We start from the raw sequence: 26,232 nt of genomic DNA, 5'->3' as shown, positions 1-26,232 counted from the left end.
TCAGAAGCATCAAAATATTTTTGAATTGTTTCATAGACTCAGTTTTACGTGTCTTAATCTCAGAGGAGATTCAGCACAAACATCAGAACAGCAGATGTTTTTCTAGACCCTGAATCAGTCTTTCTACTCACTGCACCACCCTGCTGACTTATTTGTCCTCATGTACATCTATTTGTGTGTCCTCACGTCTCTCTGTCTGTGTGTTTGTGTGCGTGTGTCAGTTCTGGATGTAAATGATGAGACGCCCACCTTCAACCCTCGCGTGTACAATGTATCCCTGAAGGAGAGTGTCCCTAGAGACCACATTGTAACGCGCCTCAGCTGCTCTGACAACGACGCTGGCCTCAACGCCGAGCTTAGCTACTTCATCACAGGTCAGAGGTCACAGTGGGAGCTGTTTTGTGTGTTTGTGGGCTACCGTGTTGTACAGTTATGGGGACTATGTGCACATTCAGTACTTTTGTCCACCCATCCATCTCTGTGTAAATCTGTATGTCAGGTGAGTTCTTCTTGCATGCACATTTTGTTTCGTGTTGTCACTGTACTGACTGAGTGTGTGTGAATAGCCATATAGGCGCTCATACGTGAATTCATTTGGAAGTGTGTTTGTGTTGTGTAATTCCAGGTGGTAATCAGGACGGTAAATTCAGCGTGGGCTTCAGAGACGGGGTTGTTCGGACAGTGGTTGGTCTGGACAGAGAGACCCAGGCTGCATACTCTCTGGTCGTAGAAGCTATCGGTGTGTGATGAATTCATGACTTTTGAAAATGAGAGAAAACCTTTATCACCCTCATTTTTACATAGCTTTTGTTTGTATTTGTTATAATAGAGCTTGTTTTCTTACTTGTTTTGTTTGTCATCTTCAAAGCTGCTCCTTTCTACTTGTGTGTGACAATGATGAAAAAAAGCTCTGCCTGCACAGCTGCAGTGATTTCAGACTATTGCTCAACTGCCTTTGTTCCTGTTTGAAAAAAAAGAACAAAAACTCTGAGGTTTTCCTGTTTTGGAGACCAGTGAGTCAGGGTGGCTTATCTGCTACGGGGTGCACAGAAACAAGAGAGGGGAGAAGCGGGAGAGATAGTGTAGCTGTACAAGAGCAGAATTCCACATATTCTCCTAATTCACAAGCAGCAGCAAATGAAGTTTTGATGAGCCAACAATGTCCCAGTCTTTCTCTTTTACAGCAAGCTATTTTTAGTTTCTTCTCTGTTCTCAGAAGATTAATGGATCGTTTAATGTTGCATATTAATACGGAACCAGTTCCATTTTTATATTTGTTGTAATGATATGCTTCACATTTTAAACTTTTTTTTAATTCTTTGGCTTTAGCCTGCAATACAACCATGAATATTTCAGCTTCCTGGCATCGATCCTTGAATCGACATTAACTTGAATTGCAGTGGGTGTGTGTGTGTGACTGTGTCTATTTCTGCACATAGACAACGGTCCAGCCGGCAGCAGGAGGACAGGTACAGCCACTGTGTTTGTGGAGGTGCAGGATGTCAACGACAACAGGCCCATCTTCCTCCAGAACAGCTATGAGACCAGCGTCCTGGAGAGCGTGCCTCGAGGAACCAGCATCCTCCAGGTAGAACACACACACAATCCCAAAGGCATCTGGAAACAATACTATTCCTCCAACAGTTGAACTTAAATGTAAATTTAATTCTCAAAGTAACAATTACAAAACACAGAATCGGTAATAGAGTGGTGTTGTTTTTGGCTCAGGTTGCATTTGTTTTGTCAGTGTTGATGGCACTAGAGACTTAAATGAAATCCCATTGGAAAATAATCCATAACTTAATTCACTTGAAGAACCTGATGGATGGCATTTATAACATCCAAATAATTATTAGTTTGATGTAAAGGAACAACTGATAGTCTCCTTGAATGATGATTCATGAAAATTAAAAGCTATTCATTGAAAATATGTAGCTTAAACTGAACTGCTGTTTGAGGCTTGTGTGCCTCACGTTGCTGTTACTATTTGTATGAAATCAAATCAGACCAAATGTAGTTCAGTGCAGTAAGAGATTCATTTATCTTTCTAATCCTTATCTTGACAATTGTAATTAAATGGAGTTGTTGTTTAAAATCATATTCATTTCCAGCGACTATAGTGTTATAACTGTGATGACAAGAACTTGTTTTGTAGCAGACCTCATCCACCTAGCAACCAATGTATCATTAAAAAAAAGCACAGAGTTCTTTTTCTTTAACTCTCTCCACTCACATTTGATATTAGTGATGTTGGCGGCACCAACCATATACAGTGTATCACATTTCCGGGAGCAGAGAGTCAACCCTCAGCCTGTCCTCAAGTCAGATTTCAGTCACATAGTCAAATAGACATGGCATAGTGAGGTGGGGCTCCACGCTGGCTTCTGCCTGTGGTGTCTGTCCCGCCGGAGACTGGGGCGCATGTGTGCTCTCACGCTCCTGTGGTCTGCGGTGCGGCGGTCGTCTAAAGGACAGGTTGTATGAACGCCGGTATGAGCCCAGTCTCTTCCACACCTTGAGCTGGGGTTCACTCGACCGGCTTCGTCCATGGGTCAAACTCTCCCCTGGGCTGCAGCTGGCCTCCGAGTCCCCGTCCTGTTCAGAACGCCGGCACACCGCCAGGAAGGCTGCAAATCCTGCGAGCAGCAGCGATAAGCCCAGCACCACCATGATGGTGAATTCTGGGTCGTGGATGTCTGAGAAATAGGATGGAGGCTGTGGGATGGTGGGAGGGATGGAGGTGGTTGTCAGGCTGGACAGAGTGATGTTTTCTGTGCTGGAGGAGAGGGTGAAGTTGGAGCCCGGCTCGGTGGTGTTCATGTTGTCTTGGCCCTGGATGGAGAAAATAACATTATACTGTCAGGATGCTATAGAGAGCATGTGTGTGTAGATGTATATGGCCATGTTTGTGTGTGCGGTCGCCGGCTATAAAAGTGCCAGAGCAGCTCTCTTGATATGCCATGTTTTGCCTCACTAGCCAAGCCTAACCAAGCTGAGTAGGTTTATTTGGTTGCTTATTTTCACTTTATTAGGATCATACACTCAAGGGCTAACAATAAACACACACACGCACACACAAACGTGCGCAGAAATACTTGCATGCACATGCACATGTGGTGAGTGTTTGGCATTTTCGGCAATTATGTAGCAATTACATCAAGGAGTACAAAACAGTCAATGCTTGACAGGCTTTCTTCAATGTAAAACAAATTGGGTTTATTAAAATGCCCCTTGTAAAAAGCAAGGCACCCACCTCTTCTACCCCAGTCTCCAATTATCCCCCCTCATTCTGTGTGCCCCCATCTTCAGCATAGTAACATTTGTAAATGTCATTGTCCCTAATTCAGCAGAGACAAAGCATGGCTTATCGGTTTAAGGGAAACACAGTGGGACGTGAAATTATTTTTAAGACCAAATGCCAGCAAAGCTGTGAAAAGGCCAGTGGAGCAGGATGGCTCGTTAGAGAGTCAGTTCATTAGTCAGCGCCTCCAAGCACATACACTGCAAGCACACACACACACACACACACCGCTATTCAAACACAAACTTTTTTTTTCTCACCCACACATACTGTAGGCTATACTGCACATATTGGTGATTAGGCACGCTGCTCTTAAGCTTGGCAGCTTAGCTGTAAGGTACTCTCCCTCTCTATCACCCCACATTGTTGCTCCGCCAGATCTGACTGCTCAGCAAGTTTTTAAACAATGAACTCATTTCGTAACTTCTTCACGAGTATACTTTGTCTAACCTATTCACATTTGTAAAGTCTGACCAATTGAGCACTTGCAACTTCTCCAGTAATTTCTTGTAGCACACTAGTAAATGTTTATTAGATTTTTTTTTTTTTTTTTTTTTTTTTTTTGATTGCTTTCCTGCTTGTAGGTATTTTTCTACATAGTGAAAGAAACATTGAACATTTTAGAATTCACAAGCAGTTCATAGATGTCAAATGGGTTACCTCTTTCCCTCTCATTCTAAAGCAAATGCATATGAAAGCCTCAACACACACAACCCCATTAGACAATGTGCAGCTACTCAAGCACATGTCAAGCAGCTCACATGTCCAGATCTTAGTTGAAGGAGTTTCATTATAAAAAATAAACTTGAGAGCAGATGTAAAACATGTATTTAAGATACAGTCATGAGATGGTAGCAATCTACAACCTTAAGGTGTGGAAGAACTAAATCATGTTTACTTGCTAGATGCTAAACAGTTGACATTTTTCTTCACATTTAACTTTCTATAATTTAAGATAAAACCCTTCAAAAATAGATACTCACTCCCATACTTTAGAGACTCTTTAACACAGCACCTTATTTAGTCCCAGTAACTGAGGTCAGACCTGTTTCTTGGCTCCACACACTTGTTTTTCCCCCCTTAAACTGCTACTTTCCCAGAGACAGAGGGGAAAATGCTGGGAAGGAAGAGGGGAACAAGGAGGAAAAGGGGGTAAGATGTGGGTGACAGCATGATAGTTGAAATACTTGTGTATTGTTTTAATCCCAGGGAGCCAAAGACAATAGTGTGATTTCTGAGCCATGCAGAGGCTTAGTGAATAATCTCTCAGCGGTTACACTTCACATGCTTACACTTACAACATCTGGCTCTGCAATGTAGTCTTACACTTTATACACCCCCTTTTATGGCCTAAGTGGTGCAGTCCACTGTGTAATACCCTATTCATCACTCACCAATCTGAACCCCTAGCCTCTTTTTTCTCCCGTCTCCCCCTCCCCTCTCCTCCTCTTTCTCCTCTCCTCTCCACATCTCTTTATAAAGCTAATGAGACTGAAGTTGGGCCCCTCTTCACAGACGGGGAGAGCGCGAGAGAGAGAGAGAGAGAGAGAGAGAGAGAGAGCAAAAGAGGACACACAGGGCGGGAGAGTGTGTGTGTGTGTGTGTGTGTGTGTGTATTCGTGGTTGTGTGTACCTGAGTTCATATACATGGTCTTAAGTGTTTTTTGTGTCTGTCTCTGTATATAGTTGAATATGCACTTTGTAGGCACCTCCGCAGGTTTTGACACATCCAGAGTGTGACATGAAGTCGGCCTCGTCCGGTGCCAGCGGCTCTGTGCCTCTCTGGATTCAGCAGTCAGTCTTATGACATGGCCCATTCACCAGCAGCCCAGCATGCTCCACTATTTATCTGTGTACGCTGTGGAGCCATGCTGTCTGCGCTGGGTTTGGGTTTTTGGCCGCTTCTGGCTATTTCCCCTGTGACAGAGCGAAAGAGTTTCTCACTGCCAAGCCAAGATGGGGGTTGTTGTGGCAACAAGACACTGGGCACCAGTGGATGTGTGGCGAATGAGGAAGTATAGGGATTGGTCCGTCTGTTTTTAGAAACCACCAAATGAATACAAATGCGTAAGAAATGTACTATAGTGTAACTGTAAAGGGTAAACACAGAACATCCAGCTGAGCAACAGACTCTCTGGTAACCAAATCTCATAATGATAGCTGTAATGACTCCCGCATAATTTGCCATCATCATTGTCAGGCTGCCAAAAAAGGCATAAGTTATGCTGCTATTTGTAAAGAGAGGTTAATGCCATCGAGGTTAATGCCATCGCTTTTCCCTTGTACATAGCAAGATAGTTTGTGCTTACATACCTCTGCAGATTTGTATGTAATTTGTGTTCCTGTGATGTTATTTTATCTAAGTTCAGAGTATTTTCTTGTGTTTTTATACAGGTTCAGGCAACAGATGCAGACCAGGGGGAGAATGGTCGAGTTCTGTACAGGATCCTCACTGGTGAGAGCTACTGTCCTGATGTTGGCCTCTGGCTGTGGTCTCCTGGCTCACAAACAATCGCACTGCAAGAACAGGCTCTCAAGATGCACTATACAGACTCATTAAATCTACTGTAGTAACACTGTTAATCCATTCATTTAAAATGACTACAAACCAGCTTCCATCATTTTAGTGAGCTTTTATGGCAGAATAATGGCCATGCACAGGTATTAAAATTCCTCTTGTATCCAATGTAATTTCTCTTGTGAAGAAACAGTCGGTGTGTATGAGTCAGATTCTGCCACAGTGAAAAGTAAAACCCATAATGACAGCTTCTTTAAACAAGTTAATTTGCATTCAAAGGAACTGCAATTATCTCAACCAACTGGCAGATGCCTCCAGCTAAATTATCTAAACCAAGAGACTAGATTAAATGCTAAAATGTGCATTTTTGTAGAAGTCTCTTAAATTGTCTCACTTTCCCTCTCTCTCTTTGTGTGTGTGTGCTTGCATATGTGTGTATGTGTCTCTGCTCTTGTTTGTAACTGGATGCATGCAGGGAACAGCAACAATCTGTTCAGCATAGACAGACAGACGGGGCTGGTGACCAGAGGCCTCAGGGCTCTGGACAGAGAGACCAGCAGCTCCCATGTGCTGGAAGTGGAGGCCTACAACAGTGATGAGGGCAGCATGAGGAACTCTGTGAGGGTGAGGAAGACCAGGGCAGAAATGCAACAAGTGGAGATGCTTCACTGCACAAGATTTTCACTTCATGTTTTTACCCCTTATGTGTTACCTGAAGTAGTTTTTTTTTTTGTATTATAGATCAAAAGATAAAATATGTAAATTTAACTGCAATAACAATGTTTTTATGACATTCAGTTTAAAAATATGGATTTAAGTGGGACTCAGATTGTGTAATGAGTTTATTAAAAGTGACCAAGTCTCTTCCTAAAGACTGTATTCCCCTAAGTTAACGTGTATAGTTGATCTACAGCTACAAATGTCATCCCTTGCAGGTTATCATATATGTGGATGATGCCAACGACGAGGTGCCTGTGTTTACCCAGCAACAATACAACCGTCTGGGCCTTAGGGAGACAGCCGGCATCGGCACCTCTGTGATTGTGGTGCGAGCCACAGACCCTGACACGGGTAAGTCCCCTCCCAGATCAGTCAAACGATGAGTGCAGAGGAAACAGAGTTTGATATTACAGTAGATCTTGTTGTTAACACTTCTGTTGTCCTCTGGTTTTATCTTTACAGCATAATCAAAAAAAGTGACATTTTTAACATCTCACTTTATCTGCAGGCATGAATCAGTTGTTTGCAGATCACCAGCCTTAACACTAGTGGGTGCCACTGCAAAGGGGCATATTACATCTCTTAACCATAGCAGTCGCAGTCATAGTAACGCACGTTTAAATCTCTACTTCTGCTTGTTGGTTCAAACTTCCTCTATTCACTTCCTGTGGTGTAAATATTTCTTAGACACCTTATGATGCGTCTGATACTATGACATACATTTTCCAAAACATAACAGGCAGCCACAAACTGGAATAAACACAAGGCAGCCAACAACAGAGGGTTGACAACAGTGTTAAATTAAACACAGAATGGAGGAAGCTGTGTGTATATTGTAACTATAGCTTCAATGAAACAGTGTTACAAGGTTTTCAAACATGTTTTTTTCCCACTAACTAACTTGTAAACTCCCACAGAACTTGAAAGCATGTGTTTCTATTAAGTCTCTGAGTCTGTGTTAACCAGTCTCTTCTTCCTGCTCCAGGTGATGGTGGAGCGGTCGCTTACGCCCTCGTGTCCGGCTCAGATCGCAAGTTTGAGGTGGACGTGAGCACTGGCCTGGTAACCACTGTGGACTACCTGGACTATGAGACCAAGACCACATATCTGATGAACGTCTCAGCCACGGACCAGGCTCCACCTTTCCACCAAGGTTTCTGCACCGTCTATGTCACGTTACTTAATGAGCTGGACGAGGCCGTGGCCTTCTTCTCCGCCGGTTACACGGCTTCACTCCGGGAGAACATCGCCACGGGGACAGAGGTGGTCCAAGTGCAGGCCCAGTCGGCCGACAACTTGAACCAGCTGACTTACCGCTTCGACCCTGACACGTCACCTGCAGCTCTGGCCCTCTTCAAGATAGACAGTGTCACGGTGAGTGACGGTGCAGTTTTGTACACCCCAAAGCCTACGCCCACCTCCCGTCAGTTATGTTCCATCCATTAACTGCTGTGTGATTCGATAATGCCTCTTTCTCTGATTCAAGCCAGTGCTTTTGTCGCTGCATGACTGTAAGATGATCAAAGAGCTTGTTTGCTTTGAAGTCATTTGATTCCTTTGATAGATGAGAAATGTTTTTTTTGTTGTTGTTGTTGTTGATTGCTGTGTCACTGGTTAGTCTTCTTCGTCCTTGCTCCCTTTCAGTGACATTGGTAAAATTCCTGTCAGGTATTGAATTGTTATGGAGGCAGGATGCACACTGATGTGTTTGATGTTTCAGGGTCGTATCACGGTGACCGGCTTGCTGGACAGAGAGAAGGGGGATATGTACACCTTAACTGTAGTAGCTGATGATGGAGGACCTAAAAAGGATTCCACTGTGGTATGTTGCCTCTGTTGATTTCATTTAGGCCGTTTTCTCTCTTTTCATGTGTAATTTTAATGTATTACATCACAGTATATGTTGTATCTATTCTGTCGTAGAAAACCTAATGGCAATCCTCTTTTATTCATTGCTTCATTGGGATTGCAGAAGGTAAGATTTTATGTTCTTTTATAGGGCTCAAATAAAAGTACAACATAAAATGTGTTCATTTGCCGTGTGAGAAGTGCTTATCTTTTCCTTTTAGATTTGGTTAGCTTGGTTTGATTAATCTCAAAGGTGAGTATCTGTTCAGTGATCCGTGTTAGAGCCTACAGTACATTTGATCTGCCCTCTCATCAGGTTTCAGTCACTATTCTGGATGAGAATGACAACGGTCCAGAGTTCGACATCACATCTGATACTTCAGTGGACATCCCAGAAAACACACCCAGGGGAAAAAGAGTTGCCGTAGTGCTCGGAAGGGATAAAGATGCTGGACTCAATGGACTGGTAAGAAGAAAGAATAAAAAAGTAGACTTGCACAAATGATTACATTTCTCTCTACATAATTTTTTATGGTTTTACATCCTGTGTGGCACTTAAACATCACTCACCCTCTGCTGCAGTTGCATTAGACATCCAAGAAGATTATTACACATTGCACCCTATGTTTACTTCACACGAAGCCTTCTACACTGCACCTTCACTTTTTGACACAAAACAGAAAATGTTGAAGCAAGTAATCTCAGCTGTGAATATGACTGATTTTAGAAGCACACTTTCACCTTTTGGTCTTCATACCTTTTCCATATGATATGAGTATTACAAATGTTCACAACAGCACAACCACTCAAACAAAAGCTTGCCTCAGTTTCACCACTGCACCTTTCTGGTGTTAGTTTTTTTCCCCACCACTAATCATTCCCATCTTCCATCTCCTTTTCCTAATTTTCTACCTCAATCGTAAATTAATTTGCTTTTGGCTTTGATGCTCTGCGGGGGTTTCGGTTGTGCTTGTGCTGTCAATCTAATCTTAAAAGAATCTGCATAGCCAAATCCTACTTTTAAACTATTCTTACATTACTAAAACTGACTGAAACTAAGCTTGTGATGTAATGTGATAGTTTCATTCTTTCAGTCTCTCCCTCCCTTTCTCTTTGTGTCATCACTCTCGCTCAGGTCAATTTCACTTTGGTGGCAGGCAACATGGAGGATGTGTTCAAGATCAAGACAGTGAACCACACCTATGGGGAGGTTTATGTCAATGCTCCTCTGGACAGAGAGTCAGTAGACCGCTACCTGCTGAAGGTCAGACTGAATTTGCATGTATTTTTCACTACATATCTATATGGCAACATACAGTAGCTCTCAAACACTAAAAGCCGCACTTCAACCCTCTTTAACCTCAGCACAAAGATTAACTGATTACATATCAGACTTGTTTCATTCATAACACTTTTTTGAACCCATAGCCTTATGAATATCAAACAATCTGTGACCATTTTTTAGGTTTTGACCTGATTGCATCAAATGGAAATACTGCATTAGCCTACAGTATTTACACACTGCAACTACCCCCTAAGATGTAGCACAGCTGTACTGGACTGAATGGTGGACCTACTCTTAACTAACCACATTTAATCATTGTAATTGTGTTCTATGTGTCTACATACATGGTCAGACCTACACAGAAGTATGAACCAGTACATGTTGTATGTTGTCACAGGTGCGTGCAAGCGACAATGGCTCACCTCCCAGACACACAGACCACTCCCTCACCATCAACATCCTGGACGTCAATGATAATGCACCTGTTATTGAAAGCCAGAGGGGCTACAATGTCAGCATAAGTGAGGTAGGGAATTGCCTGCATAGAGAATTGTATCCAGGTGTCATTCCACATTGCTTTCACATGTTCCTGTAGTTTTGTGCCTATTTTATGATCTGTTGAAGTTGAACCAAGTGCTGATTTCTTTTCATTAATAGGATTCTTTTATCATGTGAATTGCAGAATGTTGGAGGAGGCACGTCAGTCCTCCGGGTGATGGCTACTGACCGAGACATCGGCCCCAACGCCATGCTGTTTTACTACATAACTGCTGGAAACCAGGACCTGACCTTCCGAATGGACCGTGTGACAGGAGAGATGGTGACACGGCCGGCCCCTCCTGACCGAGAGCGCCAGCAAGAGTATCGACTCACTGTCACAGTGGAAGATGATGGGACGCCGCCTCTGTCGGTAAGATACGAACAACTGCAAGAACGATAAGCACTACATTGCAAAATCTAGTTTCATCAGATCTGGTCATGGTGACTTGACTTTCACCATCAGGGGTCATGTGTTATGTAGGAACCAACATTGAGCCGCCATCTTGTACTGATTTTCTCAAAGATGTTCTCCCTGGTCTTCTATTTACTGCCTCATTATCTATATTGTCTACCAGCCTTAAGCCAATATACAGAACAAATCAAATTTGAGACAGCACAGTTGACAAGCTTCAAATAGGTTGCTTGGTTGATCTTCTGTATAAGCCGATCAGCTGTGAAGGCACAGGAAACACCTTCATTTGTAAACAGGAAATCCACAAGACACATTTCCAAAAGAGGAAGATGTTAGGTGTTGCTTTTCCTGTTTAAAAATGTCTGCAACATTTAAACACTCTTTTAAGTTTATGCACCAGACAAAGAATCTGTACTCTGTTACTGTGCGTGCATTGTCATGTGACAGTCAGTTGCTGTACTCAATACAGTCTCTGTTTTTTTAAAATTCAACTTTGGATGTGTCTCACAATAATAAAGCTCTTGCTGATACAATATATAAATAGTTAATGTAAGAATGCAGAGAGGACATGGGCAGCAGCAGGCATCCCCTCCTCCCACCCGGCCCTCTGTCTCTTCTCATAAAACAAGATACTAAGATTGGTTTATCATTTTCTCTCCTCAATGCCAGTCTCCCTCTGGTGTGCACCATCTTAGAGCCACGCAACTGGAACAACCTTGTTCCATCTGTAATGGCTCCCTAGGCAGCAAGTGCAGCACGTCCTTGTATGGTGATAGTTTTGGAGACCTGCCAGTTAAAAGGAACAATGATCTCAAAGACTAGACACAAGGTTTTAATGTTTAAGAGCTTCACTTTATTATACAAGCTACAACCAGTACAATTTGAATGCAATATACCAACAGAACATGCTTCCATAGCATCACTCTGTGTCTATTTCTAATACAAGCTTTTTACAGTGTGCAACATTGCTCAATTACATGCGTGTGCATAGACACATGCATTTACATTTAACCCAGACCACAGAGTTTTTGAAATTGTCACACCAGATTTGAAAGCACAAACAAACAACCACACTCACAGACACTAACACACACACACACACACACACACACACGCAAACAAGAACATCGTGTTACGGACACATTTGAAAACAATAATGCACACACAATAAAAACTTATCAAAGTATTCAAATCTTCAACAGAAGAGTAAAAAATGAGATGCATATATAATACCCTGACCTGTACACCTGCTACACATCAATAGGAGATCATTTCCTTTTCGGCACCTGCTGTACACATTATATCCCAACGTGAGCGAACCACCCGTGGTTTCACACTTCATCACTAACAGTGATCACACACACACATTTTAGTCATAGAAATAACTTCTCACCCTCCTTTAATCTATCTTGATATGATGATTCTTTGGTTATCATTTCAAAGCTAGTCTTTCTTACATGTGCTAAATAGTATTTTGTTTTTTACAGTCCCATTGCACGCAAAAATAGACAAATCTACACATCCAAACAAAAAAAATTACAAAACAGCATTGTAATGGCAGTGATAAAACGGATGGCAGTTTTATGGTGGTGTATGTCTTGTCTTGTTGTTGTTATTTATTAAAACTCTGTAAGGCTACATTCAATGGAAAATCAATAAACATTTTTTTTCATTTATCACACTGTACATAAGCATTAATAACAAGCATTGAAAAAAGGAATCAACAATTTTTACCCTAAATTCTGTATTTACTGATATTTTCAGCACTGAATGAATTTATTTAAGGCCACTGTGAAGTGCTCTGTTTCTGAGTACAGGAAGGAAGGAGAGTATTTAGAGCGACAGAGCTGACAGTAACTGAGGTAGCAAAGAGGGAAGAATAAAGAAGCCAAGGCCAAGGGAAGATGATGAAGAGCAACTGTGTAATGCCATAAAATAACAAATTTCTGTCAACTTGCACAAGAACACAGGGACTATTCTTTGGATACGGCCTTTGGTGTGGTGCTATTAGAACCCTTTATAACAGGGACAGGGATGAGACCGGGGTCACCTTAAGGATTTGGTTAAGTTCAAACTAATGAGACATGGTTTTCTCATAGTTGCAGTCCAGTTTGTGCTCCCTTGACTTACCAGATTACAGTTGAAGTGAAACATGTAAACAAATGTAACATTACCAGAATGTTTTTTTGTTAAAAAAAAAAGAAAGAGGATAATGTTTGAACTGGTCCAGACAACTTAGATATGGAGGGTGCTTCAGAGTCTGTTTCATTTGCTGCCCCTGTGCAACAGAACAACCCCACCCTCAGCACTCTGGGTTCGCCTCAAGCAGTGAATCCCACCAGACCGATGTGTCTGTTGGTTAACAAGATGTTTAAAGCGTCTAGAACAGCACACACAATCCCAGCCGCCTACCACAACACAACTGCTCACAAGCAAAAGTTCACTTTTGGCCTCCAGCTGTTGTTGCAGGTGGAAAGAATCCATTCCCTCCTGCGGTCCAGACAATGTACACAATCCCAGCAGAGGTTATTGTGAGATAGCTCATAAGAGAAACATTGCTCTGAAGGCATAGAGAAGAGGAACAGAGATGCAGGAGTGTTTCCAGGTCAGCAGTTAGAGCAACGGACGAGGTTTCATCCCACTTTAAACCTGCAGGAAATCTGGGGACTCTGGGATGGTATCTGGAACAGAGAAAAGCGCAGGTCAGCAAGATCACAGAGGTGATAACAGGTGATCCACACGTATCAGTCTGCACAGATGCACGTCTTGTGCTGATGTGCTAATTTAGATGTGTAGAAGTTCGCACTTTTAAAATTGCACTTCCTGTACCAAAAGCAGACAGATGTTGTAGAAGAGACACGTGAAAAGAATTCTATTACAAATCCTCCTACCCCTTAGAGCGCACAGGAACTGTCCGATTTCTGGGAATAAAACCTGTCTAGCTAGAAAACCATTTAAAAGCAGAACAAGAGGTTGCAAGTCTCAGTTGCGACATGTTTAAGATAAGAGGGAACTGCTGCTAGTTAAATTCCACTCAGCTTAAGGTCAGTAGGTCTAAAAGGATGAAGAAAAAGCTGAAGTGTGGCTTTTAGCCACGTAACATGAAACTTCAAAAAGGAAACCAGGCTTTGTACGCTGCACAGTGGAATACTGAAGAAAATGAGCTTAGGCGAGGATAATGCATCTTGACGAATGTGATGTGTATGTACAGTCATGTGTAATCTCGTAGTGTTACCAAAATTTTGGAAACTGATGACATTTCATATAACAAAACTGTGATTTGAGATGCTATGAAATGTTTCCATCTGTCAGTTACAGAAAGCAGTAGTCTTCCTATTTGTGACATACTATATTATTTTTTAGACTAACTTTCACTGTGGATGTTGCGGTTACCTTAAGCTTTAATAGCTCAACCAGAATCCAATATGGGTACAAACAAAACTGCAGCATCTCAGTTGGGGCTCAGTCAGTGGCTGTGGCCTAGTTTTACAGTAAGTTTTTCAGTTCTCTCAGGTTTCTGAGAAACTGTTCAAGGTCGTAGAAATAACATGTGTGATGGTTCAGGGTGGATTTTCAGTAAATCTGGCTCTGTCCTTTTCTGAGTGTGTGCTTCCAGAAAACGGGACAATCCACCTCAGTATGCCTGGAATGTCGGCACAGGTGCCCCGGGAATCGGTAGAAAAACACTCAGGATTGAATCCCTTCACCGTAACTAATGTTTCAATATTATTTCAAGTTGGGTCTGAGAGAACGGCTGAAGGGGCCATTAGTGTTAAATGAGAGTACTGATGGGTGGAGAATGACTTGCGAGGGAGGCAAGACAAGTATTCAGGAGATGACAGCAGAAGGAGGTGGTTTCAGTTGTGTAGGAGAGTTAAAGTCCCCACACAGAACTTTTTTTTTCTTAGTCACAAAAACAGCCCAGCTGTTTTGAGCGTGCGTGCAAGTATGTGCAAGAATGTGAGCATCTTTCCACCATCATCACTGCTGATGCAGGATGTTTCAGCAGAGGCACATCACGCTCTTTGATTGCGTCAGTCTTTTACCAAACTGTACATTTTGAAATAGGTATTTCCAGAACTAGTTATGTGTAATACAGTCATGTTACACTACCTAAGAACCAGTTTACATCATGTTAAGATCAATGATAATGTGAAGGGACTCAGACACGACCTGCAAATGGATATGATGCACAATCATACTAAACTGAAAGGCACCCACGCAGATGTGGACATGAACTCCCCTAAGAGTGAAAAAACTCGTGGTGTTGGTCAGAGGCAAGTTAAGGGACAGAAGCTGAACAAAACTGAGAGTGGGTGAGAAAATGTCCCAGCCTGAGCTGAGTGATTTAGTATTTTTCATCAGTACATGGCTGTTAGTTAGGTTAGTTTAGTTTATTTTGGTCCTAGTTCACAGAACATGAATAAACACAGTTAAAAACACACAAAATGACACCAAAAAGGTGTAGGCAGAAGCCAAAGCCTGTTTTGCCTACCCTATGTTCTATCTTACTGCTATTCCCTGTATTATTGCCTCTATCTTGGTCTGACTCTGTAGCATCAGCTGCTGTTCTGTCATGATGTACAGTGTGTGTGCACCCTACCTTCTATTGGGAAGAATACGTCCCCATGTGCAGGAGGAGACAGAGGGGTTCCTGGCTCGGACAACAGGTGGCGTCCCGTCTCAGAGGCTTGTCTGGTCATGATCTGAGAAACGGTTCTGGTCTTAATCTGTGGTGAGCCCCCAAGGAACACCGGGTTCTCGTGGCCAAGGGCCTCACTGCGAACACACACAAATTGACACATACAATTTAGAAAGGGAACCATACAAATGAGTAAGTAGTTGCAGATAAATCGTTGCAACACTCATCTGTTGCTTAAGACATTGTGTCACTTCATGTGTCACTTTGTCTAGCAGTAAGGGTGATGCTTGTTTCCCTGTAATGAACTTTTAATACTCTACCCAGATGGTTTGAGAGTATTTAACACATGTAGACTCCCTGGGTGTGTTGTTTTTAGTAGCTTGTATACATGCGCATAAATGAATGACAGTACAGTGTTCCTGCTGTGAGTCATAATAGATTCCCCACAAAATACACCCCAGGGACACTAATAACATAACAAGTCTGAATCATTTTGCTGGACAGTAACTTAACTTACAGCTCAAAATGTGGTAATGACTTGAGTTGTTGCAAACAAGACAAGAATCTACCCATTGTACATAATGTAGTAGACTATATCTGTGTGTGTTATTATTCTGAGGTTGTGAGATCAGCTGTGTGAAACACTGTGGGAAAACTCACCTGTCCATCCTCACCAGCTCTTGTGCACCTGGGAGAGAGGAAACGGGAAATGGGCCATTGTGAGTGAATTGAAACGGAGCGGAACACTACAGATACAGGCCGAATGTGCTTCCTTCTGTGTGAAATGCAGTTAATCCGCCTCACTGACAGGAAACATGAGTCAGGAAAAACACTTTGGGGAACCGAGTGTAAGAGATGTACATCTGAACCTTAGCATGAACATGTGTGTGCTCGTGTGTGGATGGATATCAGCATTACGTACGTCTGCTGGAGTGGCTGCTCTCCCTCTGTTTGTACACAAGGACCAGGATAAGAGGCAGAGCGAGCAGAGCCACGATGCAGGCTGTTATGGCCAAGGCCACTGGCACAGTGCCTGGGGAAGCAACAGAGAGACTGAGAGTTAAATAAATGGAATAACTGGCCAGTCATCCCCGGGCTATGAAGCCTTGAATTATGTAACATACCTTCAGATGGTGAGGGATCCCAGACGGTGCAATCTTGAGACCCATTTCTCCCTAGAAAGAGAGAACAAACACATTGTTTCTCACATACAGCAAACCACAATATGGCATTGGTTTGGCTCTCTGCTTGTTAAATGCAACAACTGTTCACTATAGCGTGTGATGTTTTGCACAGAGTTGTAGACCAGGATGAGTAATTGTAGACCACATCATATAGACAGAAAATAGCACAATAATAACCTCCTACTTAGCAGCCTCATACACAATGGTTTATGGCCTATGGTTAACAGGTCTTACTACTACTTCACCATATAGATTCACAGTAATACATTTAGTGTCCTTACGTGGTGTAATTTGGAGGACAAAGTGACTGTGGGGTCTCTGCAGCAGCGTGGCATGTCTGTTCGCCAGTTGGAGGTCTAGCACCATACAGCAGTAGCGACCTTGGTCAGCGTGGGTCACGTTCTGCAGAACCACCCAGAAATTCTGCTCCGAATGTCCAAACTGCAAACCCGGGCTTTGGTTGGCATGGGAATGGCTAGTATGGCGCACGCCGCCATCCTTTGGTGAACAGTGCTGATCGCTGTGGGGCGTGAAAAGCCAGCTGCGCTTCAAGACATCACTTTTGTGCAAGGCAGCACCTTTCTGGGTACACACCAGTTTGACAGTTGCACCCTCAGGACAGGTGTAGAACATGTGGGGGGCTGAGACACTTATTGTGGCCTGGGCATGGGCCAGCTCACTTTTGCCTAGAGAGAGAAGACAAATATGGAAGAATAAAATTAACACATGCACACTTTATTGCAACTTTCAGACAGTCCTTACCTCCTAGTTATAGAACACCACACAGAAACTCTACAAATGTATAACCTGAAGGATTATGGTTAGGTATCTGGGGTTATGACAATCATTAGGAAGTAGGTGGGATTTATATGCAGTGGAAATTAGGGGAAGTCCCTGAGAAACTCAAACCATGGGAACACAAATCCTTTATAGAGTCTATTGCAGATGACAAAGAAAAACCAGGGGAAAGAATGAGGTATATTTAGTAAACCGAAAAAAAACATTGTAGTCACATGTTTGTTTAGTTTATCTTTCCACAGGTCGAAATCCAGAAGAACTTAAAGTAGTTAAACAATAAAAACCAACATCAATATGTTATTAGTAAAATATAATTAAATTAATTTCTACTGATTTTGTAATAATATGGAAAATCCATGCTAATGCAGGTGCACCATGAAAATAATCACAAAATTCCATCTCTCAGTTTCTTTGAGTCCGGGCGATTAAACATTGATGAAGGTGTAGCCCTCATATCACGGGGTTGCATGGTTAACCACAGTTCAAATTATTGGTAGAAATTGAGTGGGACTGAGTTCCTGCTTTGTTCTACCAGTCAGACCACAAATAGCCACAGTGCAAAATGTAATTATAGAAAGTACCAATCTAAACATGAATTTAAAGCCGCAGTCAAACAATTTTCCATGCCCTATTTCTGCACAATACAAGCTTCCTGGTTTTGGGTCAACATAGTTTCTTTCCTGTTCTGTATATTGGTTTGTAATTAAATATACCAACCTCCTGTGGGAGCTAAATTGCCTGGTCCTCTCACAGGGCTAGAGAGAGACACCAGCCCAATACATACAGGATCTCATGTGACATCTGATTTGCCGTAAAACTACGTAATGCAGAAATCTGACTGATGCAATGCCACTGTTGCTGCATGGTATGATTGCCCACTGACTGAGGTGAAATAGCCATTTCTTTCTCAGAAGATCTTACCTTATGCATTGTGGAAACCAAACAGACAGCTGTGAGACACCTCTTTACATGTTGCATAAACCATCCTCCTGCTCTCAGTCTCAACCACTTCCTGCTCTGACTTTAGTGCAACAGTGGAATGCAAAGATAAACTCTTTAATGTGTGCTCTGAGTGATTATTACATCGCAGTAACAAAATCAACATATCCTCAGGCTGAGCATCCCGAAGCCCTCATCTAAGCCTTACCAAGAAAAAAATAACACATACACAACGTAATCTATCAGATGCACCCACACTACACAGCTGTAGTGTAGCATCAATGCACACAATGAATGGCTTTGCATCCATGACTGCTTAGCACTGCATAGACAGGAAAGGCTGCTTGTAAGTGTGTGTGCATGTGAACTACAAGCATGTGAGGGGGTGGACTGCAGTGAAAGAGAAGTACGCATTCAACTGTGTGTGGATGCAGCCAGAGATTTTCATCATGCATGGGAGATTTTGTGTGTTTGGAGGGTAGCTGGTCAGTGCCAGGATTTGAGGAGTGGACTTCCTTCCTGACTTGTCTCAGCACGCGAGCACGACTCCCATTCCTCCTCCCGTCTGGCTCCTCACTACTCAAAAACTTTGAAGGGCTACAGCTGCTGCTGCTGCTACTGCTGCTGCTGCTGCTACTGCTGCTGCTGCTGCACAGCTCTTTGTGGCCTGAACATTTGAAGCAGGTTGCATCAACACCCGTTTCTAATCACTAACGATTTCAGTGGAGGCTTTTTTTCCCATCTGTCAAAGGCAAAACACATCATGTCACAGATAGAACAGCAACATGTCAACTTAAACCCACAGAGATCTCAGAGAGCAGCTTTCTGTGATTAACTGTAACAGCTTTTTTTTATGCACTACCACTATTTTAAGGGGGCTGCAGAATATTAATGAGGAAGCCCATAAATAGTTTCAGTCTAAATGTCAATACCAGCTTGAAGTGACTGGTTTGCCTTCCTGTTAATAGGCAGTACAGTAGCTCACCAGCCAATGACCTTTATTTTTTGATTAGCTGTGCATGTTTGTGTATACAACATGTGCAGCATCCTGTGTATGTGTCACAGAGTGCGTTGTACGTGCCATGCTCCTGTGTGTGCGCTGCTGAACTCTGCACTGGCCATTGTGTGTTAGGAAAAGCAATAGGAAGACCAGGGAGGGTGATTAAAGTGAAACTGTTGCCCCAGTAGCTGTTCCTGCCTGCGTAGTGGGACAATAGGAGGGGAAGCCCTTCTCCTCTCCTGTTTCACACCCGCCCCGTCGTCCTGTGTGCCCTTTTTATTTTGACAACTCGCCTCCCCAGTTTCTCTGGTCCTGTTACACTAGTGGAGATAGATATGTTTCTGGCAAAGGATGGATTTTTTTTTTTGCTCTTTTAAAGCCAAAAGTTGGTCTAAGTTGCCAGCTGGCAAACATCAGTACATCTAATATAGATCAGATACAGCTTACTGACATGACCTAAAGGAGTATTTGGCAGACAATGGGTATCGTATCATTTAACATTCGTCTTCAGTGCCAAGTGGGCCGTGTTGCCCCAGTGCAAGCACCGCCTGAGCTTGATGTGGTCGCAACCAGGTAGAGAGAGACAGCAAGCATTACTCTGTCTCCAGTGCAGACAGGATTTCTTTCACTCGTGTACAACCAGACATCTGTGTTTTGGCCCTATTATAGATCTAAGTTTCCTCCTCTGATCTCCGTTCTCAGGATCCTGATAGCCCCCGAGGGCTCAGAAACAGGCCCTCCTTTGTTTTAAGCCTGAATGCCACCTGTTGAGGACATGTTGCCTATGACAGCTTTTTTTTTTCTTCATTTCAGACAGGCAGCATAGCTTGTCTTCATTTCTCCCAGGTTTTGCCTAATCTTCTGCAGAGAACACTACGTTTTATCAATAGACACTATTCAAGCTGAAAAGCGAACATACACTGGTAAATCTAGTGTCCTTTCACTTGCACTAATTCTCTGCCGGTGTTTGTACAAGTGTTGCCTCTCCACATCCACCCACCTCCAACCCCGCCCTTTTTCGCACCTACTGTAATGATAATGATTATCCAACTCATTACAGGGTGTTAAATGAAACCAGCAGGATCCCAGATTACCCCCCACCCCCCCCCACCCCACACCCACACAGAAAGAGAGAGTTTCAGGTGAAACCTTTAGCATCACAAAGAAACACATCTGACATGTTTTCATAAGTAGGAAGTATGTTTTGCACTTCCTAGTCATGAAAGGAAGTGGCTAAGGGTCAATGTTCATTTGTTCTGTCTTTTATTAGTTTGTGCAGCAATTTGGGATATAACATATTTGCACAAGGAGAGTCAGTCCAAAACACAACCTTCCTGTTTTATCTCTTCTAAATTTACACCATCAATTCAGCTACATGTGTAAAGGGTTGGGTAATGACAGCTTTCTAAGTTCAACATAATTACGCAGTTTCATCATTTTAAGTGTAAATGGGCATTTCTCTACTTATGAAAGCGTTTAAGTAAAATTATTGCATTGTTTAACAAAGGATGTCACTGAGTACTTTGTTTCCTCTTTTTCTGGGTTCTTCCTGTTTTGCATTTTAAAGTACATTTTGTGCTGTAGTTATATAGCTAGTCTGCTCCTTTTATATTTAATGTTTTATAGCTTTGCCCTAGCACAGCAGTTTCTGTAGTGGTGGCTGGGAGTAGAGTCAAGGCTCTGTCAGTGGTCAATGATGTATCCTTGGGCTGAATCACCAGAGTGGGAGACATGTTACTAGAAGTATGAAGGCCACTGGTATTTGGGGATTTTTTTACTTGTCATTTTCACTGCATATTAAACATCAAACACAAAAACTGCAACTACAGATGTTTGTCATACCTTCAAAAAGCTTAGACCCGCAAAAATCTGAGAAGAGGGGAGCTCCCCCTCCTCCTCCATCTCCTTATTGCTCATGCACATGCCGTATCTGCCCACACAACTGTGGCACATCAACACACTCAGTGACTGTGTGTGTCTCCCCCTTTCAGGCTTGTTCTTGTCGATGAGACTGATCCAGGAAGACATTTTTAATTGCTGTACTCAAGTAATGATTCACTCAATTAGGACGGGAATCAATGCTCAACATCAGCTCTGTCACAACAGGAGGAGAGAGCTCACATCCTGTGGAGCTCATTGACCATTTTGGACCGTGCCTTTTGTCCTTTTATTGTGAACTAAATGCTTATCTAGATGGAGAGGAAAAGGAGCAATGATTGTTTGCCAGTTTATCTTGAATCATGTTTTGTGGAGGAGAAGCCCATTATTGGCAGTGGCACAAGCAGCTGTTTTCATCACAGACTGAAAGGAAGGAAACTTCCAAACAAAGAAGACATAACTGTGGCTGAAGGGTGGGCACCATGGGTGTCTGAGGTTAGTCTTTAAGCCTTGTAGGGCTTTTATTGGAGCTTTTATTGAAGCTTTGTCTTAAAAACTATACTGGAGTTTCCTTCTTATAATAAATCTCTTCAGATCTATTTAAAGTAGATACATTTATCAACCTAATGTGAATATTTTTTACCAGAGTGAGTCAGTTTTAACAAGTTCAGTAAACATCATTAGTTGCCTTTGACGGGACCTATCGCGTGAGTTTATCTGAAGAGAGCAAATCATGAAGTGGAACACTGATAACCTCAGTGGTGTTTGAAGTGAGTCCCTGCGCCCCGAGGCAACAGCTGCTGCCTCTCCCCCTGACTCGCCGGCCTCCACTTTCAAGCCCTGTCTGGAAAGTCCTTGAGATACAAATCCCCACATTTCATAAACACCGTCCCATGAAAAAAAAACCCGACATTTAACTCAGCAAACTTCCCCCAAACTCTCACTTTTTCCAACTTGTTATGTGTCCATTCTCAGACAGTTGTAGCTATAACAACATGGCTCTCCGGTTTGCGGCTTTGCTTCGCCATAAAGGCTGAGTTTTAGGTGGATTTACACTCAACTGTATCCCCAGGGAGGAGCCTTAAAACAGCTTCACACCAGATGTTCAATCTCAAAACAACAACAACAGCAACAAACAGCGCCCTGTGAAAGCTACACTCCCCACAGGAGTGGAATAACACAGTTGCGTGTGCGGCGGACGCGCAGCTGTTTGTGAAATTATTAGTAGGCTACAAATAAACCAGACAGAAAAATAAAGTAGCTAACACGGTTAAAGTCGCTACTACAGGTCCGTTGTTGCTGTCAGACAGGATACATTTGATATGCTCCTCTGTACGGGACAGGGTTGGCCTTTCTCCACCCAAAACTCACTTTACTATACTTTTTTTTTTTTTTTTGCTTTAACTTGCAGAAAACAAAACAAACAAGCACACAAAAACCCTGGCCCTCATAAGAAAACAGTGAACGAGTCGGCACACGCCCGTCAGTCACGCTGTGAGCGGTCAGGGAAACGTGTGGAGGATGGATGTGTGTGTCAGTGCTCACCTTCAGCTATTGAAAACAGAGCAGAGCAGAGCCAGAGCATGAACTTCTTCCTCCACAGTGGTGTCCGCTGAGTTAATCCTCCCTCCATAGTTGTGTTGAAGCAGTAGACACGACTCTCGTCTTCTCCTCCGTTCACACTCTCTTCAACTCGAATAACGCTTCGATGCTCCGAGGTGTTTGACAGCCGCTTTGTCACCGTATTAAACTTCACTTGCCCACTTGTGAACTTTAAAGCGCTGTTGCAACGTGAAACGCGTATGCACAAGCCCCGCCCCCTGGCCACCACACTCTCCGCCCACTGCGGGAGAGGAAAGTATCTAAGCAAAATATTTAGTAGGACAAAAAGAAGAAAAAGGACACTTAGTTTGGCCTCAATTATGTGATTTTATTTTATTTTATTTTTTTCAAAATTGATCAATGCATCTTGTATGTCCTTCAATGCCCATATTTTATATTTTTTAAACACAAACACAAGGAGTTTTTAATCTGACTATAAAATGCTCCTCCAGGCATAGGATGGAAAAGTGGTGTGACTTGCTCTAGTTGGATCTTTAATCAGTACAAAGTCAGTCAGATACCAGACTGGTTGAACAGGATTTATCCCAACACTCAGCTTTTGTTACCACAGAATACTTTAACTTTAGCTTATTCATCATAAAAGTGTCAGTGGTTTGTCAAAGAGGTCGTCTTTAGGTTGCACTGCTGTCTTCTGTTTTTTTTGTGTGTGTCAGTGTTTTGAAAAAGAAACAATAGAGCCCTCTTACCTTTAAGTTTTACTTTCCATTCTCTGAAGATATTTCTCAATATTTCTGTAATGAAATACGCCTCAGCTGTCTGGTCCAATTCTCCCATGTTAAAGGAATCTTGAATATCACATATACCTATAGCCAATGAAGACAGTAATATGTTTCCTCTCCAGCAGAAAACCTTAGTAATCATTCTGGTAGAGAGCAGTGTATAAAGATGTAGGGTGGATGGAGCATGAAAAATGGACTGACAATATGTTATTAAGTTATCATTGTGAAATGACAAATGGTGATGTGAGGTTTTTGTTGGCAGTCATGATATGTGTTTGATGATAAATCACTGAAGGATCTTTTTTTGTGTTATGATGATGAATGGACAACAAGATCAAATTTAGACTTCGGCTACTTGTAGGCCCAGCTGGCACTGAACTGGAAGTGAATCACATATTGTCAGTAGAGTTTGATACAATAAGCAGTAAATAGTCGACACAGCTGTGAAAGTTTCCCCGTGCCCCTCACAGACTTCAACAACCATCTACGTCCACATTGTGGATGAGAATGATAACGCCCCAGAGTTTCCCGAGGAGGAGTATGTCACAGTGCTGAGCGAGGGGCCGGACACAGTGGGTGCCACTATCGCCACGGTAACAGCCATCGACCCAGACGAGGGAATGAACGGCACTTTGCGATATGCGATCGCTCATGGCAACCTGATCCAGACCTTTCATATCAACAGTGTTACGGTAAGATATGGAAACTGGTATCTATGTATGCTGTAGTGTTAGAAACAACAGCAACAGAGCACAAGTCAACCTTCTGTGTGTGCTGTGTGTGTTTAGGGAAGAATCACTGCTGTAAAGGAGCTGGACTACGAGATCAGCAATGGACACTACGCACTGGTTGTCACAGCAACAGACCAGTGTCTAAACCCTGCTCTTCGCCTGACATCTAGCACAACAGTAATGATGAAAATAAGATGCACTTCCTCAAAGTTTATTTTAAAATTGACCTCTCTCCTGATTGCAAAGAGTTGAAAACTCTTCCTCCCTCTTTAGGTGCTTGTAAATGTCCTAGATGTGAACGATGTGACACCCACCTTCCCTAGAGCCTATGAAGGGCCCTTTGAGGTTACCGAGGGCCAGCCAGGACCTCGGGTCTGGACACTCAGAGCCAGTGACGAAGACTCTGGGCTTAACGGCAAAGTGGAGTACAGCATCACCGGTGGAGATCACCAGAGTTAGTAACGGACTGGGTTTTTTTGTGGGGACATTGATATATTATTAAATCCTGTGACTCTGATTCTCTTTCTTTTTCTCTCTCTGTCTCTCTCTGTGTCTCTCTCTGTCTATTAGATGAGTTCATGGTTTCTCCCGTGGAGGGCGAGCTTCGGGTGAGAAAGGATGTGGAGCTTGACAGAGAGACTGTGGCCTTCTACAACATCACTGTCACCGCCCGAGACCTGGGAACCCCATCTCGCAACAGCTCGGTGGGCATTTTCAAAAAACATGCAAACACGCACATACACACACATACACACATGCACACAAACACATTTCAGTATCTTCTTGAATAGTCAGCATCTTCCAAGTTTCACTTCTGTACTGTACTTGGCTTGCACGGAAAATAGCCCTATACTAAACTCTTACATTTTCCATGAAAGAATAAATAGCACCACTTTCACTACCACTTGCACTACTCTGCCAAATCCATTATCTTTACATGGCAGTTAAACCTGCAATACATGTCAAAATTGAGCCTTGGCTTGTACATTATATATATATAATATTTATTCAGAATAATCCTTTATTAAAAATAGTGAATCAAAATAATAACTACATGAATCAGACGTTTAATTCCTGGCATGTGTTTCTTTTAGGTGGTGGTGGGGGTCCATGTCTTAGACATCAATGACAACGACCCAATCCTCCTTAACCTGCCTTACAACACCAGTGTGAGCGAGGGTGCCTCCATACACACCTCTGTGGCCAGAGTGCGAGCACGCGATGCAGACAGCGGACGCAATGCACTGCTAACTTACAACATCACTGCTGGAAACCACGATGGAGCCTTCTACATCAATGACACAGTGAGAGAGAAGGATGGTGTGGTTTAGACACAACATAAAAGAAAAACACATAAAAAAAACAACTGCTGATGTGGGATGTGAAAAAAAAGTTAATCCTAGAAGTGTCAGGTTTATGTCTGGCAGTTTCCAGAACAGAGGATTTTGGTGTTATAAACAATTGTGGATCTACAGCGTCACAGTTTATACAAATGCTGCATCTTCTTAGAAGGAAAAATACATATACTGTGGTATTACAAGGTTGTATACTGGTAAGATGCATTTAAACAACTTCTGATATAAAGAATGGCTCTGCACTCACTTGACTTCCTCTCTGCGTCTCTCAGACAGGTGAGGTGCAGGTGAACCGACCGCTTGACAGAGAGCGAGTTGCTGAGTACAGACTCACCATCACTGTGAAAGACAACCCGGAGAACCCCCGCATCGCTCGCAGGGTAAACCCAAGTACAGTGCAAGCGTTCACACATGCTCTCACATAAACAGTTTCACATAAACCCCAATGACACAATTACAAATCACTGCAGTGACATAAAGCTGTGTATCTTTTCAATTCCTAACAACAAGCAATCTTGAAACCTGTTTAGCCTTTTACACTGTTTACTAGTCCTACATTTAGGACCAGTGTATTTATTGACTCTACGTGTTCTGTATCATGGCAACAATAAAATTATCACACCTATTTTTTTTCATTCACTAAATTAAACCATGAAATAGCAACCACAATGCAGTTGCATAGTCTTTCTGTGAAACGCTGTTACGTGGCATGCTTTAAATGTTTCATGTATGTGAAAGG

The 26,232-nt window shown here is 42.7% G+C and overlaps 3 protein-coding genes across 4 annotated transcripts in view; 1 reads left to right on the top strand and 2 right to left on the bottom strand.

Moving 5' to 3' along the window:
• cdh23 (cadherin-related 23) overlaps positions 1-26,232 on the top strand; it is a gene marked incomplete at both ends in the record, with an annotated part of 141,460 nt that overhangs the window by 103,816 nt on the left and 11,412 nt on the right. The window contains 18 exons of the mRNA XM_083987632.1: positions 222-374; positions 626-739; positions 1,440-1,588; positions 5,696-5,756; positions 6,295-6,443; positions 6,755-6,890; positions 7,525-7,913; positions 8,260-8,361; positions 8,704-8,853; positions 9,523-9,651; positions 10,070-10,198; positions 10,355-10,582; positions 23,878-24,099; positions 24,196-24,315; positions 24,412-24,592; positions 24,709-24,842; positions 25,233-25,442; positions 25,766-25,873. Coding sequence (XP_083843758.1) covers positions 222-374; positions 626-739; positions 1,440-1,588; positions 5,696-5,756; positions 6,295-6,443; positions 6,755-6,890; positions 7,525-7,913; positions 8,260-8,361; positions 8,704-8,853; positions 9,523-9,651; positions 10,070-10,198; positions 10,355-10,582; positions 23,878-24,099; positions 24,196-24,315; positions 24,412-24,592; positions 24,709-24,842; positions 25,233-25,442; positions 25,766-25,873 — 2,864 coding nt within the window. The remainder of the gene's footprint in view (positions 1-221; positions 375-625; positions 740-1,439; positions 1,589-5,695; positions 5,757-6,294; positions 6,444-6,754; positions 6,891-7,524; positions 7,914-8,259; positions 8,362-8,703; positions 8,854-9,522; positions 9,652-10,069; positions 10,199-10,354; positions 10,583-23,877; positions 24,100-24,195; positions 24,316-24,411; positions 24,593-24,708; positions 24,843-25,232; positions 25,443-25,765; positions 25,874-26,232) is intronic.
• LOC310998205 (uncharacterized protein) lies at positions 2,323-4,376 on the bottom strand (the record flags this gene model as incomplete). 2 transcript variants are annotated; one of them, XM_083988143.1, is made up of 2 exons in its annotated part: positions 4,285-4,376; positions 2,323-2,832 (listed from the first exon to the last, which is right to left on the bottom strand). In XM_083988143.1, the coding sequence occupies exons 1-2, from the start codon at positions 4,288-4,290 to the stop codon at positions 2,323-2,325; spliced, it is 516 nt and encodes a 171-aa protein (XP_083844269.1). In that variant the 5' UTR covers positions 4,291-4,376. The 2 variants fall into 2 exon arrangements, with proteins under 2 accessions (XP_083844269.1, XP_083844270.1); XM_083988144.1 differs by having other exon boundaries at positions 4,293-4,375.
• Positions 11,472-22,815, bottom strand: vsir (V-set immunoregulatory receptor). Its single transcript, XM_083987634.1, has 7 exons — positions 22,611-22,815; positions 16,732-17,136; positions 16,391-16,441; positions 16,189-16,299; positions 15,927-15,954; positions 15,228-15,403; positions 11,472-13,305 (listed from the first exon to the last, which is right to left on the bottom strand). Exons 1-7 carry the CDS (start codon positions 22,696-22,698, stop codon positions 13,268-13,270), a joined length of 897 nt encoding a protein of 298 aa, XP_083843760.1. The 5' UTR covers positions 22,699-22,815; the 3' UTR covers positions 11,472-13,267.

This window comes from Trachurus trachurus (genome assembly GCF_905171665.1).
Source record: "Trachurus trachurus genome assembly, chromosome: 15".
Taxonomy (NCBI): Eukaryota; Metazoa; Chordata; class Actinopteri; order Carangiformes; family Carangidae; genus Trachurus; species Trachurus trachurus.
This window is presented reverse-complemented; position numbering and strand designations above follow the sequence as displayed.